Source organism: Neoarius graeffei, chromosome 13 (assembly GCF_027579695.1).
Source record: "Neoarius graeffei isolate fNeoGra1 chromosome 13, fNeoGra1.pri, whole genome shotgun sequence".
Classification (NCBI taxonomy): domain Eukaryota; kingdom Metazoa; phylum Chordata; class Actinopteri; order Siluriformes; family Ariidae; genus Neoarius; species Neoarius graeffei.
This window is the reverse complement of record NC_083581.1, coordinates 63777860-63793625: the sequence shown is the minus strand read 5'-3', so window position 1 is coordinate 63793625 and position 15766 is coordinate 63777860. Positions and strand designations below refer to the sequence as shown.

Here is a 15766-nt window from a genome sequence, read left to right as displayed (position 1 = left end):
TATCAGCTAATATACAGTGGTGCTTGAAAGTTTGTGAACCCTTTAGAATTTTCTATATTTCTGCATAAATATGACCGAAAGCATCATCAGATTTCCACACAAGTCCTAAAAGTAGATAAAGAGAACCCACTTAAACAAATGAGAGAAAAATATTACAGTTGGTCATTTACTTATTGAGGAAAATGATCCAATATTACATATCTGTGAGTGGCAAAAGTATGTGAACCCCTAGGATTAGCAGTTAATTTGAAGGTGAAATTAGAGTCAGGTGTTTTCAATCAGTGGGATGACAATCAGGTGTGAGTGGGCACCCTGTTTTATTTAAAGAACAGGGATCTATCAACATCTGATCTTCACAACACATGTTTGTGGAAGTGTATCATGCCACGAACAAAGGAGATTTCTGAGGACCTCAGAAAAAGCATTGTTGATGCTCATCAGGCTGTAAAAGGTTACAAAACCATCTCTAAAGAGTTTGGACTCCACCCATCCACAGTCAGACACATTGTGAACAAATGGAGGAAATTCAAGACCACTGTTACCCTCCCCAGGAGTGGTCGACCAACAAAGATCACTCCAAGAGCAAGGCGTGTAATAGTCGGCGAGGTCACAAAGGACCCCAGGGTAACTTCTAAGCAACTGAAGGCCTCTCTCATATTGGCTAATGTTAATGTTCATGAGTCCACCATCAGGAGAACACTGAACAACAATGGTGTGCATGGCAGGGTTGCAAGGAGAAAGTCACTGCTCTCCAAAAAGAACATTGCTGCTCGTCTGTAGTTTGCTAAAGATCACGTGGACAAGCCAGAAGGCTATTGAAAATGTTTTGTGGACAGATGAGACCAAAATAGAACTTTTTGGTTTAAATGAGAAGCGTTATGTTTGGAAAAAGGAAAAACACTGCATTCCAGCATAAGAACCTTATCCCATCTGTGAAACATGGTGGTGGTAGTATCATGGTTTGGGCCTGTTTTCCTGCATCTGGGCCAGGACGGCTTGCCATCATTGATGGAACAATGAATTCTGAATTATAGCAGCGAATTCTAAAGGAAAATGTCAGGACATCTGTCCATTTCAAGAGAAGGTGGGTCATGCAGCAAGACAACGACCCTAAGCACACAAGTCGTTCTACCAAAGAATGGTTAAAGAAGAATAAAGTGAATGTTTTGGAATGGCCAAGTCAAAGTCCTGACCTTAATCCAATCAAAATATTGTGGAAGGACCTGAAGCGAGCAGTTCATGTGAGGAAACCCACCAACATCCCAGAGTTGAAGCTGTTCTGTATGGAGGAATGGGCTAAAATTCCTCCAAGCCGGTGTGCAGGACTGATCAACAGTTACCGCAAACGTTTAGTTGCAGTTATTGCTGCACAAGGGGGTCACACCAGATACTGAAAGCAAAGGTTCACATACTTTTGCCACTCACAGATATGCAATATTGGATCATTTTCCTCAATAAATAAATGACCAAGTATAATATTTTTGCCTCATTTATTTGACTGGGTTCTCTTTATCTAGTTTTAGGACTTGTGTGAAAATCTGATGATGTTTTCGGTCATATTTATGCAGAAATATAGAAAATTCTAAAGGGTTCACAAACTTTCAAGCACCACTGTACCATGAGTAGAGAAAAACAAAATGGCGGCGCGTGTTGCTGAACCAACAGAGGACGAAATAAAAACTACTCTAAAACAAAACCCCCAAAAATACAAAAAAAACCCAAAACAATAAAATATAGAATGAAAGTATTTGATGGTAAGAACGTATCTTTTTTAATAATTCAATAATAATTGTTTATTATAGCATTTTTCACAAATTGCTACTGTCATTTCACCGGTTTGTTTACATTCTAAGCGGAAATGATTTTGTTGGGCATTTGGTATAAAGTTTTTATTTATCGAATTTGCAAAAAATAAAAATGTTCTGTTTCTCAAAATCCAGTGAATGTGGATAGAATAAAACAGTTATTCCACTCAATCTCGCCGTACATGGCTTATAGCCGACTCGGCACTATGCACCTTGTCAGCTATCAGCTCATGTACGACTTGATTTCGTAAATAAATATTGTAATTTTTTTCTTTCCTTATTTTTTTTATCATATCCAAGGCTATTTTTTATGTAGTGTGTCTTTGTCTTAATTTCTAGATAGTTTTAGCATTGTAAGAGCCAAACTTTGTTTTTGGATAATGCTAATAAACTATATCTCATCTCATTATCTGTAGCCGCTTTATCCTGTTCTACAGGGTCGCAGGCAAGCTGGAGCCTATCCCAGCTGACTACGGGCGAAAGGCGGGGTACACCCTGGACAAGTCGCCAGGTCATCACAGGGCTGACACATAGACACAGACAACCATTCACACTCACATTCACACCTACGGTCAATTTAGAGTCACCAGTTAACCTAACCTGCATGTCTTTGGACTGTGGGGGAAACCGGAGCACCCGGAGGAAACCCACGCGGACACGGGGAGAACATGCAAACTCCGCACAGAAAGGCCCTCGCCGGCCACGGGGCTCGAACCCGGACCTTCTTGCTGTGAGGCGACAGCGCTAACCACTACACCACTGTGCCGCCCAACTATATTATTATTATTACATTTAGGAAGTTGATCTGTTTGAGCAGAGTGTACAGATAAAGAGGTGAGAGAGCTGGACAGACTCAAGCGCCGCTGCATTGCTCTCTTTAGTAGGTGTATGAGAGAAATTCCCACTGGAGCCACTATCACCATGCATTGTGGGTAATGTAGGAAACAGTGAGAACTGAAGTGAAAACAGATGAACGTCAATCGACTTACACACTGATTACAAAAATTAATACAGTGGAACGCCGTTATAACACGGTAGTTGGGGTCCAAAGAATCCGACCGTGTTGTGAGTGAATCCGTGTTATAATGGTTTGGAAAATCTGGCATGGCTCGAGTAGAAAACATTTCTATGAGCTTTATTTTTTCGATAAACCAGTTCCCTGAAGCTATCCAACAAAGTGCAAGAACTATGATCGTTTTTTTACCATTCTGATCACTCATTTTTTTTAACTGTTGACTGTCAGTGTAACAAATAATATGTAATAAAATATTTTGCTGCCTGTCACCTCCGCACACATCCATGTGCGTTTGCGTCTGGCACGTTTTGAACTCTCGCTTGCACGCTTCCACGCTCTGAGATATTCTCTGTTTTTCTTTCTGTGTACGCCGTGTAAAGGGATGTTTCTCTAAAGACATAACTGAATTTTCTTTCTCCGCGGGTCCACTTGAGCTTGCCATCTTGTGAAAGCTCTGGTTTAACAAGCAGCAGTGAGCCACAAATATGAAAGTGGCATGGTGTAGCACTGTCGCCTCACAGCAAGAAGGTTCTGGGTTTGAGCCCAGTGGCTGACGGGGGCCTTTCTGTGTGGAGTTGCATGCTGTCTGCATGGGTTTCTTCTGGGTGCTTTAGTTTCCCCCACAGTTCAAAGACAGGTTAACATGGGGTGGCCTTGGGCTTGACCAAGGTACCTAACCCCCAACTGCTCCCTGGGTGCTGTAACATAGCTGCCCACTGCTCTGTGTGTGTGTGTGTGTGTGTGTGTGTGTGTGTGTGTGTGTGTGTGTGTGTGTGTGTGTGTGTGTGTTTCACTGCTTCAGATGGGTTAAATGCAGAGGAGAAATTTCAGTGTGCATGTGACAAAGGCTTCTTCTTTTAAAAGGAAGTGTGTCCGGGGTGCACTTTGTTCCTCCCCAGGCCAAATCTTGAATCGGCCAATTAAAATGCAGCCTCCGGTCACCTGCTGTCCAAAAGTTTGTGTAGCCACATAAGAGGGTAAGTCAAAAAGTTCTAAGACAGACGTTATAATTTCAAAAGGAATTCAAAAGAATTCAAAAAAGGAATAGAAAGAAGGAATTCTCCGATGGAAACATCACTTGCAGAAGTTAAATGTTGCACTTGCAGAAGTTAAACATCACTTTCAGACTTAAATGGAGGATATGTAGAGAAATAGATTTGTTATTTTCATAAATAAAGATTTTTTTTTCATTTCTCTTAGAACTTTTTGACTTACTCTCGTATATACTCATCTGGCCGGTGCCCCGTCGGGTGGAAGTATACACAGTGTAGGTGTTCACATAAAATTTAGAAAAATACAGTTTAAAAACGGGCTACAAATAATTAGATGAATACAGGGTGAAGTAGGATGAGTCAACAATTTAAACTTAAATTAATTAAGCTAAGTTAATTTATTATGTTTAATATCACATAGTCTTTCTCATCTGGATAATTGGAAGGGGGCGGTGCCCCAGCGCCCCCAATTGACCAGCCAACATTGATCTTAAAGGAGATACGCAGAACCATGGCCTCACTTTCGTTTATAAATGCCTTGAGACCTCAAGAATGGCACAGGAATAGTTTTAAGCGTTAACAATAAATCTAATATAGTAATTTTTACGATTAAAGTGATTTATATAGGTAGCGGTCCGAGTGAATGACCTTGACGTCTGTGAAATGGCGATGAGACATCTATAGGTCTCATCGCCATTTCTGCTATACTAAAACACAGAGCTGACTGCAACTCCAAACCTCCATTTTGAGCTAATTTATCGCCATGCCACGTAGATGTGTTGCTGGCCAGTGCAGCAACACGACAGAAGGTGGATTTACGTTGCATTCGTGGCCCAAGAATGTTCAAACTGCAAAGATTTGGACGCATTTTGCAAGAAATTCACGGGCACATTGGGCGCCTACGAAGTGGTCTCTCCTCTGCTCTGCACATTTTACTGAAGACTCGTACAAGACCTCTGATCTGTTGAGGAGTGTTGGCTATAAGCCCGTATTGAAAGAGGGTGCAGTACCAACAATTAAAGGAAAAGAAAACTACAAGAAAAGGAAATTATTTATTTATTTATTTATTTATTTATTTATTTATTAAAAAAGGAAAGTAAGTTCAGTTGCACCAGTTCTCCTGGAATGTGAGCCGAGGGTTGTTGGTAAAACCTGGGATAGAATGGGATGTGACATATTATCGCTCGGCCAGTGACCTCCCCAGGATTGTTGCTAAAACCGGTGACGTCCCGTTCCGTCCCAGGTTTTAGTAATTGCCTGAGCGGAGTACTCAATAATGGAGAAAATGGAGAATGAGTGGAGCAGCCGTCTGATTTCTGCACTGGATATTGCTGCCATCTCGCCCTTACGTGGAAGAAGCGAATGAACGGAGAACTGAACGAACAACTGAAAGTCAGATTGTTTCAGAACAATCGGCCACAAGATCGGCCTTCACGAAGTGAGAACACAGACGGGTAAGCTCCGACTCTCATTTGGATACAAAACAACAAAAACACGTTGTTTACCTGCATTTAGATTAATACATGTAACTTGTATTGTGAGTTTAAGTTACCGGTATAAGATTATTTAATTTGCTTCAGAATGTGATTGTCTCAGTTCATCTGATTTTATTTAATTAGCTTTTTACGTTTTATCAGTGAAAATGCATGCATGTACATGTATGTTGCATAAGTTATAACACCTATCCTGCTTTAATGAGAGTCAACCCACAATCAGTCTTAGTTGAGCAAGTCAGTAACGGGATTTCTTACTTTCACCATAAATTTTTATTTATATGACTTTGGTCTATACCCGTAAAAGGCCTCGGCCTTAAAACCGATTACCGCTGTGACGTCATGCACTCAGGGCTGGCTGGCTCAGCGCGGCAGCTCAAATGCCAACTTTGCGGTCGATTTTAACTCTCAAAAATATATATTTTTTAATTCCCATTTATGCAGCATACAAGAGTCAAGGATGGAGAAACTATCCACTCAAATTTATTTTAAAATAAAGGTTCTGCGTATCTCCTTTAGTGCATTTTCAAGTAACTCTTCTTCTGAGACTGTTGGGAGCCATGAGCTGACCATGTTATAACAGTTTTCGTGGAATAGTGATCTGTATTATAATGGTGTTCCACTGTATTCAAGTCATGATGTTTTGGGGTTTTTTTTCAATCAAGCAATGCTGGTTATATTCCCACCTCACACACGCACTGACCCTGGGATAGACTCCGGATCCACTGCCACCCTGATTAGGATAAAGCAGTTGCTGAAGACGAGTGAATGATATGAATTGTTAATAACTTAAAGGAATACTCCGGAGTGAAATGCTTTCTAGGTCTATTTTCGCATTATTGGGAGTGCATACGTTGAGTTGCTACCACAGTCACGTCAATCGGATGTGTTTTGAGAATTCGTTTTTTGCGATTTCAACCGGAAAGCGCTAACACGGCAGTGCGCGGGGCATGTCTTTTTGCCGATACAAAACGCTAGTTTTAAAACCATTGCAAAGCTCAAAACAACATGACAGTTCTGTGGAAGTGAGTAGAGGGTTCCTACTAGAGGTCTGCGCGGGTCGGATTTTTCAGTCCCGCCCCCGCCCGCGCCCGCATTGTGCAGTCACGCTCCCGCCCGCGCCTGCAAAGAATTATGATTTTCAGTCCCGCTCCCGCCCGCGCCTGCCATATTTTGTCCCGCTCCCGCCCGCAAATCCCGCATGATGCAGACGTTCGCGTTATTTCTCAGGAAAGTTCTTGTCTTGACACAGCGTGATGGTGCCCCGCCCCCAACTTTGAGTGGATTTGAGCATAAATATCTACAGCTCACGTTCACGTTTATTATTATTTACCTTGTTTCTGAATTCAGCATGTAATGTCTCTAATAATAATAATTAGTGCTGTCAAGCGATTAAAATATTTAATCGCGAATCGCACATTTTTATCACATGAGAAACCATTGTAATTCTCTAATCAGCATAAAAAAGTGAATGGGCTTGCTTTGTACCAAGGGTGTTTTTTTGTTTTTTTTTTATTATTGCAAAGCAGAGCTAGCAAGAGGAGTGAACTTCACTCTTCTTCCACTTCACTCAGTGAAGTGATTTACTGCTTGAGTTAGTCTACAGCTCTATCAGAGAGACACTGTAGGTTACACAGTGACGGTAGGCTTGACATGCTTGATTATAATATAAAGTACACTATTATATTAACTTTAAGTTGTTCGTTGATAAATATTGCATTGAATCTGATCTTTACTGTTTCATCTCACTTAACACATTTCGTACTTTTACACTTTTTCTGCCTGTTGATGCGTCGCGCTGTCCAATCAGAGGCGGCCAAATTTGCATATTACAGGAAGGATTTCTGGGATATCATTGAGTTTACAGACGCTGTCTTCTTAAAACTGAATAAATATTTAAAAAGAGCCAAATGAGCCAGTCTTTTGAACGGCTCTTTTCAAAGAACGGATCACAAAGATGCGGATCCCATCAAAGAGCCATAAATCCCATCTCTACTAGTTTCAAAAGCTTATGAAAAACCTACATCATGTCACAGAGCGTTAATCTCGCGATAAAAAAAAATTATCGCCGTTAAAATTGAGTCAAGTTAACGCGATAATAACGCGACATTTTTTACAGCACTAATAATAATAATAATAATAACTTTTGAAGCACTGTGAGATTCAGTAAAGGAGCTCTGCTCTTCTGCCATGATCGGAGATCTCAAACACGGAAGAGGAAAAGAATCGAGAAACGAACGAGAGATATTTATCCTCTCCTGGATCAGAATCATAATCATAATTCTGATGACCAGCTCATCTAAGGTGTCATTGAGGCATCATGTTAGTGTGGGTCATTGGAGGCTGGGTGTGAACTGCGAGTCATTAGAGTGATCAAAAGATTTCCTGTTAGGCAAGGCAAGTGATCAATGGCAAATTTAAGATGCCATTCCTCACTCAATCTGGCAATCTGACTCTCTCTGCAAATTTAGGCATCTTAAAATGTTTTTATTAATGCCAAATAAAATATCCAGCACAAATTATATATGATAGACATAAATTAATAATTTATACATTTTATTTCAAACACGTTTTTAGTTAGCGGGACTGCAGCTTATCACGGCTCCCGCCCGCGCCGCATATGTGCACTCCCGCTCCCGCCCGCGCGCGCATATGTGCACTTCCGGTCCCGCCCACGCCCGCAATGAGCTTTCAAAATTTGTCCCGTGCCGCACTGCTTTGCGGTGGGTCCCGCGGGACTCCCGCGGGAGTGCAGGGCTCTAGTTCCTACAAACAAAACGAAGTGTCTCTAGCTCTGCAAGTGCACGGACAGAGTGTGTAGAAGAGTAAATACAAAGCCAGTGACCTTACCTGAAGTTGGTCTTCTACAGACGCCATCTTCAGGGGACAGTCCATAAAAGTCGAGTGCCGAGTGCAGAGCCCATCCCGCTGGAAATGCACAATTGACTTTCCCCTGAAGATGGCGTCTGTAGAGGACCAACTTCAGGTTGTATTTACTCTTCTACACACTCTGTCCGTGCACTTGCAGAGCCAGGGACACTTCGTTTTGTTTGTAGGAACTCACTTCCACAGAACTGTCATGTTTTGAGCTTTGCAATGGTTTTAAAACTAGCGTTTTGTATCGGCAAAAAGACATGCCCCGCGCACTGCCGTGTTAGTGCTTTCCGGTTGAAATCGCAAAAAACGAATTTTCTCAAAACACATCCAATTAACGTGATTGTGGTAGCAACTCAACGTATGCACTCCCAATAATGCAAAAATAGACCTAGAAAGCATTTCACTCCGGAGTATTCCTTTAACAAAAAGGCATTTGGATGAATGAACTAATTTTTCTATAATTTTTTTAATGGAGGTATATTTACTTTTAGACATTATTATTAGCTATATTTAGTAAGTTGTTTTAATTGTTAGGTGCTTCTGAAAACTGTATAGTTGAATTTGCACTGTATAAACAAAGATTATTATCCATCCATCCATTATCTGTAGCTGTTTATCCTGTGCAGGGTCGCCGGCAAGCTGGAGCCTATCCCAGCTGACTATGGGCGAGAGGCGGGGTACACCCTGGACAAACAACCATTCACACTCATGGTCAATTTAGAGCCACCAATTAGCCTAACCTACATGTCTTTGGACTGCGGGGGGAAACCGGAGCACCTGGAGGAAATCCACGCAGACACGGAGAGAACATGCAAACACCACACAGAAAGGCCCTCGTCAGTGCTGGGCTCGAACCCAGAACCTTCTTGCTGTAAGGCGACAGTGCTAACCACTACACCACCATGCCGCCCAAAGATGATGATGATGATGATTATTATGCTGGAAAATAAAGACTGAAATAAAGTTCGAGTCCTAAAGTGTCTTTTGTTATTCAAGTGTCTTTCCCGATTCTGTTTATAGCCTGCGCATTGCTTTATACGGAGCTGAAAAGTGTGATCAGCCAAGTGTGATCTTTAGTAAAGGGATTGACGCAATGATTATGAACTTCATTTGTCTATGAAAGGAAAATTAAGCTTTTTCTCTGGTCATCTCACTGCATCCAATTACTTCTAATTATTTCCTGCTTGGAGCTTGTTTGAGTGATTAATGAGCTCGTAGCTCATTAATCAGCGAGTTCACTGTAATAACCCAAGAAATCTTTAGGACTGTCCCAAATCGTGACTTTTTTTGCAGTTGAGCCCTAGATCACTTGATGTCACCATCACTAAAGAGCAGATTTGGGAAGAGGGTTGCATGGCTTTGAGCACCATTCAGGCCTCTGTGTGTGAGATTCTGTGTGTGTATAGACTCACCACAAGGTCCTTTGTGCTTTATCTGGATGTTTTTCTGCAGGGTGCAACTGATGGCATTCATCTGACACTGGCTGGTATAGGTTTGTCCGTCGGTGCCACACACAGGGTCAGAGGCTTGGAGGCACGTATCCAAGCACTCGCACACGGCCTGGCTGTTCTTCACCACGCACGAGCTCCCGAACTCACACTTCTTCTTCAGACATGGGCTCGGCGCGTTCAGATCTGGGTGCAGAGAGACAGGAGTGAGCACGATGGGTGGAGAAAAGCAAGGATGAGAGGAAGGGAGGGGGATGATAAGGGAAGAAAGAAGGCGGATAACAGTGCAAGAGGTCGCAAGGTCATAAGCCACTTCCTGCTTTTGGATTCTTACTTTTGTTCTATTTCTATTATTTGCTTAACTTATTAGCTTCCACCACTGCTACTGTGGACAAACACACACCCAGAATTCAAGCTAACATCTGTATCCTCACCAGGTGGCCTTCCCCAGTGATGGAAGGATAAAACAGGACAGAAGGAGGGAGTGCTGGGCGAGCGAGACAGCACATCCCAGAACAGGAAGAGCTCAGTTAATAATTCAGAGGCAGATATGAAATCAGAACATCAGAGTGTGTAGTTCAGCAGCACTGTAAGTTCATTAGGAACTGCAGTTAGTAGGACAGGAACCGACCAGCAGAGAACAAGGGAGAGAGAAAGACAGAGATGGAGAGAGCAATTGGACCATAAGCCAGCAGTACGACATGCTGACTTCCTGAGTGGAGCTGAAAAACCCTTTCATCACTGCCTCGTTATTTCCCAATCAATTCTTTTTTTTTTATTTCATAGGGACTGAAAAAAGCGAAGGAACAGCAGCCAATATGTGGAGGACGTGTGAAGTTCTTCAGGGGAGACAAGACCGTATTAGAGCTACAAAGTGGCTCATTTGTGGTGTGGCCTCAGAAAAACAACGCTCCTATACTTATACAGGATGATGAAAGTGCTGGAGAGAAGACAGGCAGTGATACTGGGTTTAAACCTTGCTCATTGGCAGGGGATATGGGGTGTTCTGAATGTCTCTGTGCCTTTGTTTTGTGCTTTATAGTTCAGTTTGCAGGGTGGTGTAGCGGTTAGCACTGTCGCCTCACAGCAAGAAGGTCCTGGGTTCGAGCTTAGCAACTGACGGGGGCCTTTCTGTGTGGAGTTCGTATGTTCTTCCCCTGTCAGCATGGGTTTCCTCCGGGTGCTCCGGTTTCCCCCAAAGACGTGTGGGTTAGGTTAATTAGGTTAAAGTCTAGATTAACTGTGAGTGTGAATGGTTGTTTGTCTCTATGTATGAGCCCTGCGATGACCTGACGACTTGTCCAGGGTGTACGCCGCCTCTCGCCCATAGTCAGCTGGGATAGGCTCCAGCTTGCTTGCACAGGATAAGTGGCTACAGATAATGGATGGATGGAGTTCAGTTTGCATACAAGTAGGTGCCTTGTCTGCTTGTGCACGTTTGGTGCATTTACACAATTGCTTGTGCTGCATCATCTTGCTTGACGTGTATGTGCATTTATTGGCCTGTATAACTGTGTGCAAACTGCATCCCACCCACCATCACTGTTGTCACGAGTGTGTGTATTTGTGTGTGCGCATGTGTGCATGCTTTCCACTCAGACTGCCTGCAGTGCTGGCATTACTATAATTATTCCAGGATTAGACGCCGTCTTCCTATCTCTAATGAGTCCTGATTCATTACGGACGCACCAGTGCATTCAATATTTATACATACGAGAACCTCTTCCCGATAAATCAGCCACAAAACAGCCTTCTGTCCTTCTGTCTTCCAAAAAAAAAAAGCCGAAACAGTCAATAAAGATGCCAGTTTAAAAAAAAAACTGGCTCTTATGCCATCTTTACGATCCTTTGTCTCATATATGAACTATAGCAGCTTATTATCCTCTTCTCTAAAAGCGTCAGGTTGGTGGGCACTTTTCCTGACAGTCCGTGACCCTCACGTGCCCCTGCGCCTTGAGCATTATGAAAAGCTGCAGCAGACAAAAGGAGTCGAGCCACTTTGAAACCCTTGAGTACAGTGCTGCAGTCAGGTTCGTGCTGAGGGTAAAGGAAACGCACGAGGCTGCAAAACACTCTTTAATACCAAATCACACAGAGCACTGACCTACTATATAAGGAGTAAAACATGACAAGATGTGCTGTTGGTTCCTAATAGCACAATTTCCTGAAGTGATTTCTGACTCTGACACTGGAGACTCCGTCCAAAAACTTCACCACATCAACAGTTACGCACTGTAAAAAATCTGTTAAAGTAAAAAAAATAACAACAAAAAACCCCACCACACAAGTCTCTGTGTAAGCTGTTACCAGAAATGATCATGTATTAGAATTATAACAAGTGTAATATACTAATATACACTACCAGTCAAAACTTTGTGCACCCCTACTCATTCAAAGGTTTTTTCTGTATTTTGTATTTTCTACATTGTAGAACAATACTGAAGACATCAAAATCATGAAATAACATCTCATCTCATTATCTCTAGCCGCTTTATCCTTCTACAGGGTCGCAGGCAAGCTGGAGCCTATCCCAGCTGACTACGGGCGAAAGGCGGGGTACACCCTGGACAAGTCGCCAGGTCATCACAGGGCTGACACATAGACACAGACAACCATTCACACTCACATTCACACCTACGGTCAATTTAGAGTCACCAGTTAACCTAACCTGCATGTCTTTGGACTGTGGGGGAAACCAGAGCACCCGGAGGAAACCCACGCGGACACGGGGAGAACATGCAAACTCCACACAGAAAGGCCCTCGCCGGCCCTGGGGCTCGAACCCAGGACCTTCTTGCTGTGAGGCGACAGCGCTAACCACTACACCACCGTGCCGCCCATGAAATAACATACGGGACATATATGGAATTATGTGGCAAACAAAAATGTGTTAAAAAACAAAATAAAATATGTTTCATATTTTAGATTCTTCAAATTAGCCAGCGTTTATCTTGATGCACACTATTAGCATTATCTTAACCAGCTTCATGAGGTCGTCACCTGGAATGCTTTTCAATTAACAGGAGTGCCTCGTCAACAGTTAACTGGTACAATTTCTTGCCTTCTTAATGTGTTTGAGATCAAACAGTAAATAATAAAAATACAGTAAATTCCACAACTGTAGTAACCCATACAGTATTGTGTCAAGAACCGCTCAACTAAGTAAAGAGAAACGACATCCATCATTACTTTAAGACATGAAGTGTCTGTTAATTAATAAAAATAAAGAAAACCCACTAAATTAGAAGGTGTGTCCAAACTTTTGACTGGCACTTTATACTGTATGTAAGTAATATACTACTGCTAACACCATCTGACCAATCAGAATTAAGAATTCAGTAGACCAGTTAGTGTTTGTTTAAAAAAAGAGATGCATCCTGGTTGCAAAAGGACCCAAGTAGCCTCGCAAACTAATGTACTTGGTTATAACCTGACTAAATAATCTATTCTATCCACATTCACTGGATATGAGCAATTGCATGCTCTGATTGGCTACTCTACTACTAGGCTATCAGCTCATATACTGTGAGTAGAGAAAAACAAAATGGCGGAACGTGTTGCTGAACCAACCAAGGGCAAAATAAAAACGTTACTCGAAAACAAACCCCCCAAAAATACTAAATAAAAGCAACAAAATATGGAATAAAAGTATTTGATGGTAAGAACATACATACATATATAAATTTACCAGCTGGGAGGTCCGTATCGTGAAATACCTTGACCGAGGTCTTGAAAATACTAACCGAGGCCTCTGGGCCGGGGTCAGTATTTTCAAGGCCGAGGTCACGGTATCTCACGATACGGACCAACCGTAAGCTGGTAAATAATATCTCATCTCATTATCTCAAGCCGCTTTATCCTTCTACAGGGTCGCAGGCAAGCTGGAGCCTATCCCAGCTGACTACGGGCGAAAGGCGGGGTACACCCTGGACAAGTCGCCAGGTCATCACAGGGCTGACACATAGACACAGACAACCATTCACACTCACACCTACGGTCAATTTAGAGTCACCAGTTAACCTAACCTGCATGTCTTTGGGGGAAACCGGAGCACCCCCACGCGGACAACATGCAAACTCCACACAGAAAGGCCCTCGCCGGGGCTCGAACCCAGGACCTTCTTGCTGTGAGGCGACAGCACTAACCACTACACCACCGTGCCGCCCGGTAAATAATATATTTATTTTTTTTCTTTAACAAATTCTAACAGAAAATGAGAACACCCAAAAGGGAAACCATATTTAGAACAAACCTGATTCAGATAGCACTGGATACTTCTCTGGAAAGACGTGAGCAAGGACGGCTCATACACATTGCCATTTTTCTTTGTTGCGGACATGAAAAAGTTGCACAGCAACATGTTTAGTTCTTTGTCAGGTATGTCTTCCACCTTTCGACCTTCATTTAGGTTTCGACAGAACTTCCCAAAGACATTGAGGTCGTAGGCCATCTTTTTTGTTGTATTTTCTGCCCCTTGCTCCTCAATAAACTGCTGGATTTGCTCGGCGTTAGCAACAGCTACAGGTTTTTGGCTTTCTCCTGAAATGTTTTCTTTTATTTCGTCTTCATCAGGGTAGCAAAACTCGCTTTCACTGTGAACACTGTCATTATCGCTATCCATGCTGTACAATTAATGCTATTATACTGAGAAATGCGAAATGTTGAAAAAAAAATTGCTACTATGTCTGTTGTTGTTGTGAACAAGCGAGTTGCTAAAGCTCCGTAACCGGGGTCCGTATCGTAGGATTCCGGATTGCTCGCAAGCTAATCAGAGTGCAAGATTTGATGGAAACCGGGCCGCGAAAAAAATAACCTTTTTTATTTTTCAAGAATTATTTTTAAAGTATTTTTCACAAATTGCTAGTGTCATTTCATTGGTTTGTTTACATTCTAAGCAGAAATTATTTTGTCGGGCGTTTTGTTTAAAGTTTTTATTTATCAAATTTGCAAAAAATAAAAATGCTCTGTTTCTCAAAATCCAGTGAATATGGACAGAATAAAACAGTTATTCCTCTCAATCTCGTCGTACATGGCTTACAGCCAACTTGGTGACACGTACCTCGTCGACTATCAGCTCACGTACGGTATGACTCGATTTTGTGGAATAACTGTTAATTATATTTTGTAATGGGGAAAAAACAGTCCAAAAACATTGTATATTTCCAAACTCTTACTTTTCCAACAAATAGTTAAATGCTCCAGAAAAAGAAAATGTTTGCATGAAAAAAAGAAGTAAGTTTGACAGTCAAAGTCTCCAGAAGAACTGTGGCAGATTCTCCAAGATATTCAGTAAAGCTTCCCAGCTACTTTCCTTACGAAGCTAAAAAAGTGTACCTGAGACAACTGATTTAAAAATAAATAAATAATAAAAAATAGAACTGCAGAGCATTTATACAACACAGAAACTGAAGACAAACATGTCTCTCAATGCTTATGTTGTTTTCAGGCATGTTGAAAATGAAAATATTTTACTACGACAACATCGTAAACGAAACTGAACAAAGTGAGCTAGCTGAGCACGTCCATGACAGACAGCTCTTTAGTAAGCACGTCAGCTAGCTATCTAGCATTCGCTACCTAGCTTCTTGGTGTAGATTTTAGATGAGCTACGCAGGTTTGTTAAAGGGGACATATTATGAAAAATTTTCATAAGCACTTTTTCAGTGCTTGTCCACAAACATTTGGGCATCTAGCACTACGTTCACACTGCAGGCTGAAGTGACTCAAATCCGATTTTTTCGCCCATATGTGACCTGTATCCGATCTTTTATTGACAATATGAACGACACAGATCCGATTTTTTCAAATCCGACCCAGGCCGTTTGGATATGTGGTCCTAATTCCGATTCCTATCCGATCTTTTCATATGCGACTTCAGTCTGAACCGCCAGGTCGCATTCATCCGACTTACACGTCATCAACAAGCCACAAACGTCACTATTCTGCGCTGAAGTAGGCGGCGGGTCTCTCAAAAAAAGTTACAAAAACATGGTGCATGACACGTTCCTTTGAACAGAGGTTGCAGTCACTACCCCGCAGAACGCCTGAGCCAAAACCCTTGCCCTCTTCCTTCTCAACCTCCTCCTTAACATCAGGCTATTGTGCATGTTCTGGCTCCGTCGCAACAACAACTGCA

At 42.1% G+C, this 15766-nt stretch overlaps 1 protein-coding gene across 1 annotated transcript in view; it reads right to left on the bottom strand.

The window, feature by feature from the left end:
* agrn (agrin) overlaps positions 1-15766 on the bottom strand; it is a 584915-nt gene that overhangs the window by 174637 nt on the left and 394512 nt on the right. The window contains exon 8 of the mRNA XM_060938311.1: positions 9595-9816. Coding sequence (XP_060794294.1) covers positions 9595-9816 — 222 coding nt within the window. The remainder of the gene's footprint in view (positions 1-9594; positions 9817-15766) is intronic.